General features: G+C 53.8%; 1 protein-coding gene across 2 annotated transcripts in view; it reads left to right on the top strand.

The window, feature by feature from the left end:
- Positions 1-650: 650 nt before the first annotated feature.
- Positions 651-12,139, top strand: part of SLC6A20 (solute carrier family 6 member 20) — a 30,182-nt gene continuing 18,693 nt past the window's right edge. Inside the window, exon 1 of one of the 2 annotated variants that reach the window (XM_034997324.1) lies at positions 651-786. In XM_034997324.1, coding sequence (XP_034853215.1) covers positions 666-786 — 121 coding nt within the window. In that variant the 5' untranslated portion in view covers positions 651-665. The remainder of the gene's footprint in view (positions 787-12,139) is intronic. The other variant, XM_034997326.1, reaches the window with a different exon arrangement.

Genomic DNA, 12,139 nt, shown 5'->3' on the forward strand with positions numbered 1-12,139 from the left:
AAATGTCCTGTCTCCTCCTCTGGGAAGCCCTCCGGGACCACGCAAGCCTACTGCCCCGATACTGCTCACCGCTTTGCTTTGCCTTAGTTGCCTCCCTCCTGTCTCAGTCTTTTATATGGACTAAAACGAACCACATGAAACTGTCCCTTCTGTAGGTCAACAGTAGTTGAAACTGGGACCTTTTATCCCGGCCAGTTTAAGCATTTCCCTCCCGAAATGTCAGTTCCCGGAAGGGCCGGGGATGTGTGCGTGTGGCTCACGACGAAGCCCAGCACCCAGTAGGCACCCAGGAAACGAGGGTTAGGTGGCTGGGAGAACCTGACGGCTCCCAAGAGCCGCGCAGCAACACCCCGGCCCGGCCGTGGCGCCGGAGAATCCCGGGCGCCGCCCCGTGCCCCGCAGTCCCGGGCGCAGTCCCGGGCGCAGTCCCGGGCGCCTCCCCGGCCGCGGCGGCCGGGCGGGGTGGGGCTCGCCGTCATCCATTTACCAGTCTCGCCCCTCCGGCGGGCGCGCGTTAATGAGATTAGCAATTAAAAAGCGAGCGAGCAGGCGCGGCCGAGGCGCGAGGCCACCCGCAGGCCGAGCGGGCAGGGACGCGCCGGGCAGCCGCGCTCCGAAGCAGCCCCGCGCGGCGCCCGAGGGGAGCCGGCGCCCAGCTCGCGGCCATGGAGAAGGCGCGGCCGCTGTGGGCCAACCCGCTGCAGTTCGTCTTCGCCTGCATCTCGTACGCCGTGGGCCTGGGCAACGTGTGGCGCTTCCCCTACCTGTGCCAAATGTACGGCGGAGGTGAGTGCGGTCCGCGCGGGGGCACCTGCCCGGGTGCCCCGACTCCGGGCCGGCAAACTGAGGCTCGCCGCGAGCGAGGGGCATGGGGGCGCAGAGCCCGCCGTCTCGGACCCAGCACCTCCCGGCCCGCTGCCGAGCTGTTATCCAAACCCGCCCCCCCACCCCGCGCCCTCTGCACCCCCCCACCCCACCCCACCCCAGCCTAGGGGCCGCTGAGTCCCCTCCGCACCCCTGCTCTTGTGAGCCGAAGGAGGCTCTGGACGTCTTCCCCCTGGGGCAAGGGTCTGACTTCTAGTGAGTAAAGCTGACATTTACGTGTAAAAAGTGAGCAGGAAATGGTCTTGTTCAACAGAAACTCCCGCTACAGTTTTCAAATCCGAAACATATTCCCAGCAGTTCGTTTTGAAACCGGTTAAAAGGATCTTGAGCCAGTTCTTTGCATGTTTTATTAGAACGTTGGTTTGGATTTGGAGTCACAGATAGCAGGAAAGGCAAATCATTCTATTCCTGTTTGGGGGGTTTTTGTTTTGGTTTTACAAATGTTTCCCCTAAAGCATCAGGGCACACTCACTAGATAGACCCACCCACGCCCATCGCATTCCCTTAACGTGGCCGGGTGCTGGGGACACCTTCGTGACATGCGAGAGAGCCTCTGTGCAGGCCAGCCTGTCGTTTTGGAAGGCGGTGTGGCAAGAGGGATTGAAGTCTCAGCATGAAACAGAGTTTTCCTCCTTGGTTGCATTTCTAGAATTCTACTGAAAGGAAATTATCAGAGGTCTGACCGAGGGTGGCGATGGAAGGACGGTCTCAATCTTTTAATAAGAGGAAAACGTTAGAAACTTCCTGAGCCCTCAACGAACGGGGTTGGGTCAGTAAGTTATGGAACATCCGTGCAGTGGGGCTCTTTGCAGCTGCTAAGATGGAGTTTTCAGAAACTTTCATAGGAGTTTTCTCCTGTCATGTATTCAGTGGAGGGAGAGGAAGTTAGATTCAAAACTGTATAAAAGGGATGGTCTCAGTTACGTTTAAAAATATGCCAAGAAAAGAGAATGAGAAAAAAATACACCAAAATGTTAACAATAGTTATATCTCAGGGTGATTTTTCTTTGCCTTGGATCATGTGGGGGGGGGGAATGTCTTCTATAATCAGGAATGTTTTTTCACCATAAAGAACAATAAAAGATGTTAGACCAAAGTATTAAGATTTAACCCATTTAAGAAGGACCAAGACCTAAAGTACTGCTCCCCCTTCCCCTCCCCCCACCCGCTCAAAAAAAAACACAACTTGACAAAAGGTTATTTCTCTGATTCCTTCTTTTATTTGAAGGGCATTAATACAGCATAATGATGGGAAGGGCATGTGTTGCCATGTGTTGTAACAGCTTCATAACTGACTTTTGAAAGAATTGTTTGTCAGGATGAGATTTCCAGGTCATTCTGTGCTCAGCACCCCTACCCACAATACCTTTGTCCCGGCTGCGTGTTTTCCAGCTATCGGGCCAGGTGAGCCTCGCTGTCACATGACTGTTAATTCCTTGTTTCTAACAAAACACGATCCCCTGAATAGACTGCCGGTGACATGGGTCAGTTGGAGTAGTTCTGAAATAGAATATATGTAAGGAGTTGCTAGGGGAACAGCAGGACCTTCAGGACCCAGAAAAGACAAGAAGAAATCCTGTGTCCGGTACGGAGTATACTCGGGCTGGCTGGCTGGCTGGCTGGGTGGAGAGAGACGGATGATGGCTCACGGGTGGGCAGACACCGAGGAGAGGCTGGATTGGTGGCTGGCTGGGTCTGGGGTGGGCAGATATAAGCGGGGCGGGTGGCACCCTCTTAAGCATAAGTGTCTACAGAATAAAGATCCATTGGCTTATCCTGGCCCAGTAAGGGCTTTATCGCCCGACACCTGCTCTTCTTTCCACCCCATTTCCCGCCACTCATCTTCCAGCCCCACCAAATGTTCTGGACTGTTCTGGACAGTTCCCTGTCAGCGAATGCCTACTGTCTGCCTCCACACTTTGCACGAGCTATTTCCTCTACCTGGGAAGCTGTCCATAGCCTGGAGCCCTCCTTTCTCTGCCCCCCCCCCCCCCCAACCAGCCCCACTGGTGGAGCCAGAGAAGCACCAAAGAATATTTGTTGGATGGCTGAGCAGGCTCTGTTGGGAAAAGCGCGGGGTACGTGAGGTAGGGATGCTGGTGGTTTTCCCCAAGCCTTTCCCTGTCCAGGGGTGGTCTATGTGGCCGGAAACCCAGGCCGTTTGCAGACCTATTCTTTACCTAAAGCTAAAGGGTAAACCAACCACATCATGAAAGAAAGGCTCCAGAGGAGTGTTCAACCTCCTTCTAAACAGCGCTGTGACCCACCGCCTCCAGACAACAAAGAGCTTGTTTATAAACTACCGAGCCAAGCTGTGCCAAAATACTTCCCAGAATAAAGCGGATTAGGGGTCCGTGCTCCTTTCCACGGGGCTGGGCCTGTGACTGGGGAGGCCTGTGTCCTTCCTGCTGTCCAGGCCAGGCCCAGCCCAAGGAATGTTAATTCTGAAGATTACGTTTCGGGTACCAGCCACGTCTGTACAGCACGCCGGCGCTAGAGGAAAAAGAAAAGCCTGCCCAAAACCTCTTCTGGGACAAGGCAGCAGGTCTCGGCGACCGTGTCAGCGTCTAAGGCGGTGTTGTTCTGGAAGAAATTCGGGATGCAAACGCGTTGTTCGCCCGTGTAGAAAAGAAAGGCACCAGCAACTGCTTTCTATACCAATGTGCTCGAGTTATGGAAGAGACACGGACCGATGGGAATAGTTGCCTGGCTGTTGGCAACGTGGTGCTTTTCCTCCTAAGTTTTCTCGCTATTATTGTGACCCGTGAAGGGGAGGAAGTCGGAGGACACCTGCCTGCATTGGTTCGATGACACTCGGACTGGATGTCCCACTTCCCCTCGAAGCCCCCTCTGCTCCTCTCTGGTGCTTAGAGCATCGCGCCTCCAACCGTAGCCTTCCTTCCCGGGGAGCCTGATAAACGGCAGGTCTCTGCGCCCCCCCCCCCCCCCCCCCCCCCGCCCCCAGAGATTCTGACTCAGACACCTGCCGTGAGGCAGGGGCAGGATCTGCCTTTCTAGCAAGGTCCTAAGTGGTGCTGATGCTGCTGGTCCTCGGAGCACACCTTAGACCGAGGTCAGGGTTGTTCTCAGGCCGCCCCCCAGACCACCCGCTGCGGGGAGCCAGGTAGCAGGGTGCTGGGAAAACGTTGAGCAGCCGGCTTTTGGTGGCAGAAGTAAGACCTGATTTGTAGCATCCGATGATTATCGCCGTGTAAATACTCCCACCATGGCCAATTTCACACTGTAAGGTCCTGGGACATGTCCCAACGTGAGGTCCCGGGACGCGGGGCTGGCAGAGATGTGCACAGCCGGCTCTCGTGAGCTGGTCTGAGCTGGCCCCGCACCCCCAGCCCTCCAAGCCAGTATCCGGCCTGGGACCGAGCTACAGCAGCTCAGCGCACGGATGGACAGGTGGGTGGCACCTGCTGCTGCTTGCTCTACAGCGTGCATGCGTGCGCGCGCGCGTGGTGCGTGCATGCCCCTGCGTGGTGCGTGCGCGCGTGGTGCGTGCGCGCGTGAGTGTCCCTGCGTGGTGCGAGCGCGCGTGGTGCATGCGTGCCCCTGCGTGGTGCGTGCGCGCGTGGTGCGTGCGTGCCCCTGCGTGCGCGCGCGCAATGCGCTTCAGTGTTTCTACGGTTCCACTGGGCGGGACGGAAACCTGCGGTTCAGAGGTGGTAGTGCATCAAACCCGTGAAGTTTCCACGGTCAGCTCCGAATGGTAGGTGACAACATGGGCTCTGTGAGTCCCTCGAGAAGCCACGTCTGGTGCTGCTGCTGGGGCTTCTAGACTCAGTGCTGGGAAGCGGCGCGTCTGGGCTCCTAGCAGCAGGTCCTCGCCGTCCTCCTCCCAGCACCCCTGCAGTCGGTCCTGTCTGCCCCACTCAGAGATGGGGGACAAGTCCAGAGAAGAAAAGGGGGCTCCTGGAGGCGGAGCTGGGGCTCAGGCCGCTTCCGTGTGGGAGCCAGGCTCTGCCCAGACCCCCTGGTGTCAGGGTTTCCTGTTCTGATAAAGGCAAGACAGAAGCGACTGCTGCAGAGGCCTGGGCCTCCTCCCAGGATCGGACTTGCCCTGGCTCAGGGCCCTTCCCCACACGGTCTGCTGTGACACTCACCCACGGCTTCCCCTGCACACCGGAGGGCGGCTGGCCAAGCACCTGCTATCTGCCGTGTCCACCCAGGAGAAGCCCTTGTCGCTTGCAGGCCAGCCCTCTCTCTGCCCCTGCCCTTGCCCCAAATGTCTGGTGGCCCCCCCTCTGCCGGGGGGCACCCATGCTTCTCGCCCTCTCCAGGACACCTCCTCCTCCCTAAGTTAAGAGTGGCTCTAAAGCCATGTCTTACCGTGCACAGCACCGTGGACTCTAACGCGGCTCACCCCCGTCCCCCACAGTGGGGAGGAAAGGCCCCCAGCCAGGACCCTGCGTCCACCTGTCAGTGGGGAAGCCTCTACCCATCTGCACATTAGCATCCCCCTGGGAGCTGGGCGACATGCTGATGTCTGGGTCCACCCCCAAATCCTGAGTTGGTCTCACGAGTGACCTGACCAGTAGGCGTTTTAAAGCTCCCCAGGGGATCCTGCTGTGCACCGGGGCTGAGAACCACCACCTTAGATCCTTTCCCAAACAGGCAGGAGCATAGAAAATTAAACCATCAACAATATAAACCTCTTAGGAGTTTAATTTCAGTCCTTCAACAAGCATGGATTGAGTATCTGCTGCCAGCCAGGGACAAAGATGGTCATCTCCCCTGAGGATGTGACACCATGGAAAGGTCCCTTCCGCATGGAGCAGCAAGAGCATCCTCAGAGGGCTCTTTGGGAGGCTTGACTGAAGTGACTCAAGAGGAAGGACTAACCGCCCGAGAGAACCCAGGAAGACTTCCGGCAGTGGTGGCATTCCATCTAGGCCTGGACAGATGAGTCTGAGCTCATCAGGTAGATTTAGGGACAAAATCATTCTGGGCAGAAGAAACCACATGTGAAAACGACACAGAAGGATGTGCATCTGAGGGGAATGGCTGGAAACTCTTACGTGGCCAGGACGTCTGGCGTGGGGGCAGGACCATGGCGGGAGGGCACGTAAGGAAGGGTCCAGCATGAATGCAAACCAAAGGGCCTTGACTAACAGGCTGGCAATATGGAAATTCACTGGGGCAGCGAAGCCAGGATTCCAGGAGGGGAAGCCGTGCCTTTAGGGCTTACAGAGCAGGGGGCAAGACAGACGCCAGGACCACGTTCACCAGGGTGGCTGCTGAAATGATGCTGCTGCCGAGGGGCTGGGCCAGGAGCAGGGGGCGCCTGTGGCCAAGGCGTCAGGTAGGGTAAGTGGGACTTTCATTTTTCTTACTTGTGTCTCTGTTCTTTGTTTCCAAAAGTTGACCGGAGTTGACTCCAAATAATAAACTTTTGGGGGAAAGCCAAGATGCGAGGGGGTGAATGAGGAGGAGGCAGGCGGTGGGATGGGGTGCTGCAGAGAATAGGACAGCGCTCCTCAAAGTGTGGTCCCTGGACCAGCAGCTTCTGCATCACCTGGGAACTTGGGATCTGTGCCCCTTAAAGACACACACACACACACACCCCAAAAAGAAAAAAATGAGGGTAAAAAGTCCCTGTGTGGTTTTGTCAAGACAGAGGTGTGGAAATGGAAAGACAGCATGAGTTTGAAAGGCTGAGCAAACTTTCCCCTGAAAGTGGCCGCATCTGGTTGTTTGGTCTCTTTGTGGGCCTCAGAGGACAGAAATTTGCGGAGATAAACTTCATATAGAGAGGAATTTCTCTTGTAGGGAGCTTCTTGAGTGTAGCAAACAGATACGGTACTGGCTGCGATCGTTAGAAAAATAAGTAGCAACATGCTCTTAGAATGACGTATTTGTGTGTGTGTGTGTGTTGGGGGTCATAAATGTAATAATACATGCTCGTGGTAGAAAATTTGGAAAATAGAGAAATATATAAAGAAATAAAATACAAAATCACCCCAATCCCAGTACCCCAAAAAGTCATGACCGTTACTTTTTTTTTTTTAGCCTAAAACAACTAGAGGTATATTTTGTATGTAATTTCGTGTCTTGCTGATTTTACTTTCCCTGTGACAATCAACGATTGTTTCCAAAATCATTTAATATTCTTTGAAGCTGTGAACTTACACGGCTCTTGGAGATTCCATTTACAGGTAGAGCGTTAACTAATTTGCCCATTCTCCAGTGTGGTCTGGGACTTGATCTCACAAACCTTGTAGGCTATACGTCTAGGTCTTAAGTACATTCTCATCAGTTTTGCCTCGGACTAGTATGGCTCCCGGCATGCAGGGTGGAGACCCTTCCCCATATCCCCTGCTGATTACAAACGTCTCGAGCCAGCTGTTGACCCACTGGAGGGTGCACCAGAGCTCCTGCTGGGAAGTCAGTCCTTTTTGCAGATATTATTAGCCCACTTGTCCTTGTGAATGGCCTGCTGGGGCTGCCTGATGAGCTGGCTGACAGGTGAAACCCTCAGGGGTGGGCTTCCCTGGCGAGAGGGCCCAGGAGTCCCCCCTTGCTGGAAAAGGCTGCTCTGTGCCTCTCCTCCCCCTTTCTCACAATGGGTGAGGCAGGGTGCCTCTCCTCCCCTCTTTGTCACAATGTGACGCTCTGTCAGGTCAGCTGCAGACGGGGCTGAACGACCCGAGTGGTCTGCGGGGCGAATCCTGCAGGCGAGGACACTCAGAGCTGCACCTCTCCACCACTTTGGCTGGTAGCTCACAAAACTTTTTTTTTTTTTTGCTTACAAAACTTTTTAGAAAATGTTAATGTGGGACTAGTGAGCCCTTTCAGTGACATGGCCAGGGAAGCATCTGGTAGAATTTGTTGTTCCAGCTGCTGTGTCCACAGCCTTCTCTCCCGCTTGGTTCTTTCTAGAGTCACAGGAGATGCGTGGGCTTGCCGTCCGTACCTCACCCTGTGTCATTTCCGCTTTATTCTCTTCCCCTGAGCTACGGGGGTAATTTTTTTACTTTTGACTTACAGCCTCCATTGGCTTTAAATTCATCCGCCATATTTTTTTTTTTTTGTCTTCATAAAATCTTTTTTCTCTTTAAATTGTCCTTTCTTCCTCATTGCCTGATGCCGTTCCTTAAGCACAGTGTCCTCTTGACTCTTAGAGACCAGGTACTAGAAATTTGCTACAAATTTCTTCTGTTTGTCACAGCAAATTGATTTCGGAGGAAGGCATTTGCTCTAGATGCTTTAGAGGGGCCCTTGTGTCTTGAGCTGTGGTGTATTATCCTAGGGCCAAAGACTGCCTTCTGAGTGCTCATCCTTTCTGAGGGAGGTGCAGGCCAATGTAGAATTGCCTAAGGTCCGTATTACCTAATGCAGCCACAAAATAAAGCTAGAGTTCAAAGGAACCTTCTATGAAATTTTATGGTTTTAACATGATGGTTTTAGCAACCGTGACGAACTTTCCCAGACCTCTCTGTCATCTCTCTCTGGTAAGAGCTTCACAAATTGCCCACCCACATAGAACCACCATCAAAACCACTTACCATCAAGCGGCCATTCAGCAAACACTCACTGAGCAAGCACCCACTCCGTATCGGGCCCTGTGGTAGGAACTGGAGATTCCGCTGTGGGCCTGGCAGACCCCATCTCCGCACTCGGGAGCTGTTTAGGGAAGTAGGGGTGGACAGAGCAGTAGACAGTGAGTAAGGGGCTGTGAGGAGGGATACCCCAAATTAGCTTTGGGTGATCTGGAGAGGTTCCTGGAGGAAGCCATGTGTGTGGAAGGTCCAGTGAGCCTGAAGGATTCTGTCCTGCATCCACCAAATATCCACTGTGCTCTGCTCTCTGCCCAGCTCTGTTCCGAGCAGACCAGCGGCGAGAGCATCCATGCTAAGGGGAGACAGACACCAAGTAGACAGCTAAAATTACAGCATCACTTTACAGGAGTAACTGCTTGGAAGGAAGGTCCAGCACGGTGAGAAGTTGGAGGGTCCCTCTAGCCTGGGGGCCGTGGTCACTAAGGCAGACCAGGAAGGCCCCTCTGAGGGGGGCAAGTTTGGCAGAGAAATGAGAGAAGGGAGAAAGCATTCCAGGCAGAGGGAACAGCAAGGGCAAGTGTGCAGACGCCGGACCAATGGGAAGGGCCATGGGGCTGCAGTGGCCAGAGGGAGGCCACCAGCCTGGAGAGGAAAAGGGAGCCCTGGGTCTCAGAGCCTCAGAGGCCACAGGAGGGAGAGTGGGTGTTATTCTAGGTGTGAGGAGACCCAAAGAGGCTTTGACCAGGTGTCGGGGGGATGGGGGAGGCAGAGAGGGACACAATCAGACGATCAGCTGTCGGGGGGCAGCTGTTGGGAGTGGACGGGCCCAGAAGACCAGCCCCGAGGCACTGTGGTGAACGCTGGGGAGGTGGCAGGGAGTAAGAGTTCCCCAGGCTCAGAGATGTCTTTACGTCCTCGGAATAGAAATGTCCTCTGTGACCGTAAACATCCCCCTGGCCCAGGGTCGTGCGGACGCACACAGGCCCGCGCCACCCACACTCCCTGACCTATCTTGGCAGCCCAGAGCACTCTAAAACTTAAGGACTTAGAAGGAATGATGGAATTAGAGGGTCACCCGTTGGCAACTAACACGACGATGGGTGTCCCCCGCCAAGAATCCCCCAGGGCTGCTAAATCTAGTGGACAGCGGTCTGATGGGAAACAGGAAGGCAACCTTGGCTCAAAATACCTCCCTGCAAAGTCACATCATTTCCAAGGGGCAAACCTGTAACTTTCCACAGAGAAACCTGGTCGATCCCCACACCCCTTTGACCAAGTCAGCCAAGTGAACCCGGCCAAGAACGGGTACAAATCTTTTGTACATTTTTTTAATGGGTTCTTCCGTTTGCTCACTGTTGAGTTTTGAGCGTCCTTTATAAATTCTAGATACTGTCTTTGTCAGATACGGGTTTTGCAGATGTTTCTCCCAGTCTTTAGCTCACCTTTTTAATTTTCCTAACCATGTCTTTCACAGAAGACAATTTTAAAACAAAATCCGACTTACCGATACCTTCTTTCCTAGATAGTGCTTCTGATGTAAGCCAAGAAATCTTTGCCTAGCTTATGGTAAGAAAGTTTTTTCCCTGGGCTATCTTCTAGAAGTTTTATAGTTTTGAGCTGTGCTATAGGTCTGTGATCCATTTTGAGACATTTGGGGGGGGGGGGTTCTAAAATGTGAGATGTGGGTTGACATTTTTTTCTGCACGTGGGTGTTCAGTTATTCTAACACCATTTGTTGAGAAAACAGTTGCAGAGCAGATTCACTGGGATCACGTGTTTGGATAGTTAGAGGATGGGAGGGGTGATAGAAATGTGTGATGGGCAGGCCCCAAGAGCCCCCATGCCCCCGCCTGGGCACCAGGCCTTGGATTGCCAGTTTTCCCATGGGCAGTGGGCCATCAGGCAGGCCCTGCCAAAGAGAAAATCCTGCCATGGACCTTGTCAGGCCCCATGTGGTTACTGTTTAACACCTTGGGTGAAAATGAGCTTTTCTTGTAACCACTGAGGGTTTGAATGTTGCTCCAAGCAGATGGTGCCCACACAACCTTGGTTGTTAGGTTTGTGGTGGGTGGGAGCCCCCAGCAGCCTGCCTCTTGGACTCCCTGCTCCAAGAAGAACCTGGAGAGATGCCAAAACATGTTTCTGCAGGGCAGGACAGGAGCCGGGCCTGGCAGAGGGCAAGTCGTCAGAGCAGAGTCCAGAAGTGAGAGGGGGAGCACTCGTCGTAGGCCCCAGTGTGAGCAGGGAGGACGGAGCCGGGAATGTGAGGCCTGGTGGTCCCATGTGCACCGTCGGTGCATTTCTCTCGGTGATGGGACACAGCCCTGCTTGGTCTCTGCTCGGTCTTGACGCCAGCCATCCTCCTCTTGGGATTTCTATCCCGAGGAAAGAACCAAACACGTGGGCCAGGCTTTGTCCCACTGCTCTGTTTAGGATGGCAGGAAACTGGCTACAGCTTAGCGGCCAAGGACGGATGAAATGAGTCTGGGTGCGTTTTCCTAGTGGAACTCCGGGCGGCTGCTGGAGGGGTGAGGCACACGTACGTGTTGTGGTCGGGAGAGGGTTTGTGAGATCCCGCCAGGGAAGAAAAGTGGGCTCTGGGGCCGCGGGTACGTACAGTGAAGGCATTGTTGTAAGTATTAGCTGTTCATGGAAGCATCTATATTTCATTCTTTACCTGAACACTTTTGGAACCAGTTCCTTCTGTAACCAGCCCCTCATCCCTGCAGCTGTAGTGTCAGGGTTTTATTTTAATCAGGAGTCCTGCCCTCTTCTCCTTCTGGACCCTTTCTCAGGTCCACTGCCAAGGAGCCAGGAGCTGGGGGAGAGATGAGCAGGGCTTCAAAGAAGGAGGGAAGGAGGGGCGGGGCTCACGGGAGAAGCAGCGGGACAGCGCTCTGCAGGGCAGGGGTGGGGGGCGCCCCTAGCAGGTGTCAGCAGTGGGGAGAGCTTCCATAGCTCCAGCCACACTCCCGAGCTCCCCACTATCATCACAAGCACTTGTCTGCAGATGGCTCCTCAGGAGCCAGCGGGCTTTTAATTTGTGTTAGTCATAGTACTCTTTATTAAAATAAAATTTTAGACTGAGGGCCACTGTATAAAACAGATACACATACAGTAGAGGTGTTCTGAAGAAGAAGCATTATAATTCAGCTATAATTTATTTTTTTAAAGATTATTTGAGAGAGAGAGTACTCATACACACAGAGGGAGAGGGAAAGGGGGAAGGTGGTGGCCTAGGCTCTGTCTGTTGGGGACCCCTTGTCTCCCCACACATACACACCAACCCTTGCCTATGCCATTGGTTGCTACAACAGAAGATGGATTAGGGTTCTGGCAGAGGAACTGGGGCAGCTGAGCCATCGAGGAAGGCACTCAAGGGGCTCAGGACAGTGGCAATTACCACCTGGGATGGAAGGATTTAAACATTTTAACTAGCAAGTCCGCATGTCATCCATGGATAGATGGATGAACAGATGGATGGATAAGTAGAAAGATGAAAAGATGGATGGATGGATGGGTGGATGGTGGATGGATGAGTGGATGGTTGGATGGATGGATGGATGGATGAGTGGATGGTTGGATGGATGGATGATGGATGGATAGATGGATGGTGGGTGGATAGGTGGTTGGATAGTGGATGGATGGGTAGATGAATAGATGGGTGGATGGTTGGATGGTGGATGGATAAGTGGATGGTGGATGGATGGATGATGGATGAATAGATGGTGGGTGGATAGGTGGTT

This window comes from Mirounga leonina, unplaced genomic scaffold, assembly GCF_011800145.1.
Source record: "Mirounga leonina isolate KUSES-001 unplaced genomic scaffold, KU_Mleo_1.0 Mir_94, whole genome shotgun sequence".
Taxonomy (NCBI): domain Eukaryota; kingdom Metazoa; phylum Chordata; class Mammalia; order Carnivora; family Phocidae; genus Mirounga; species Mirounga leonina.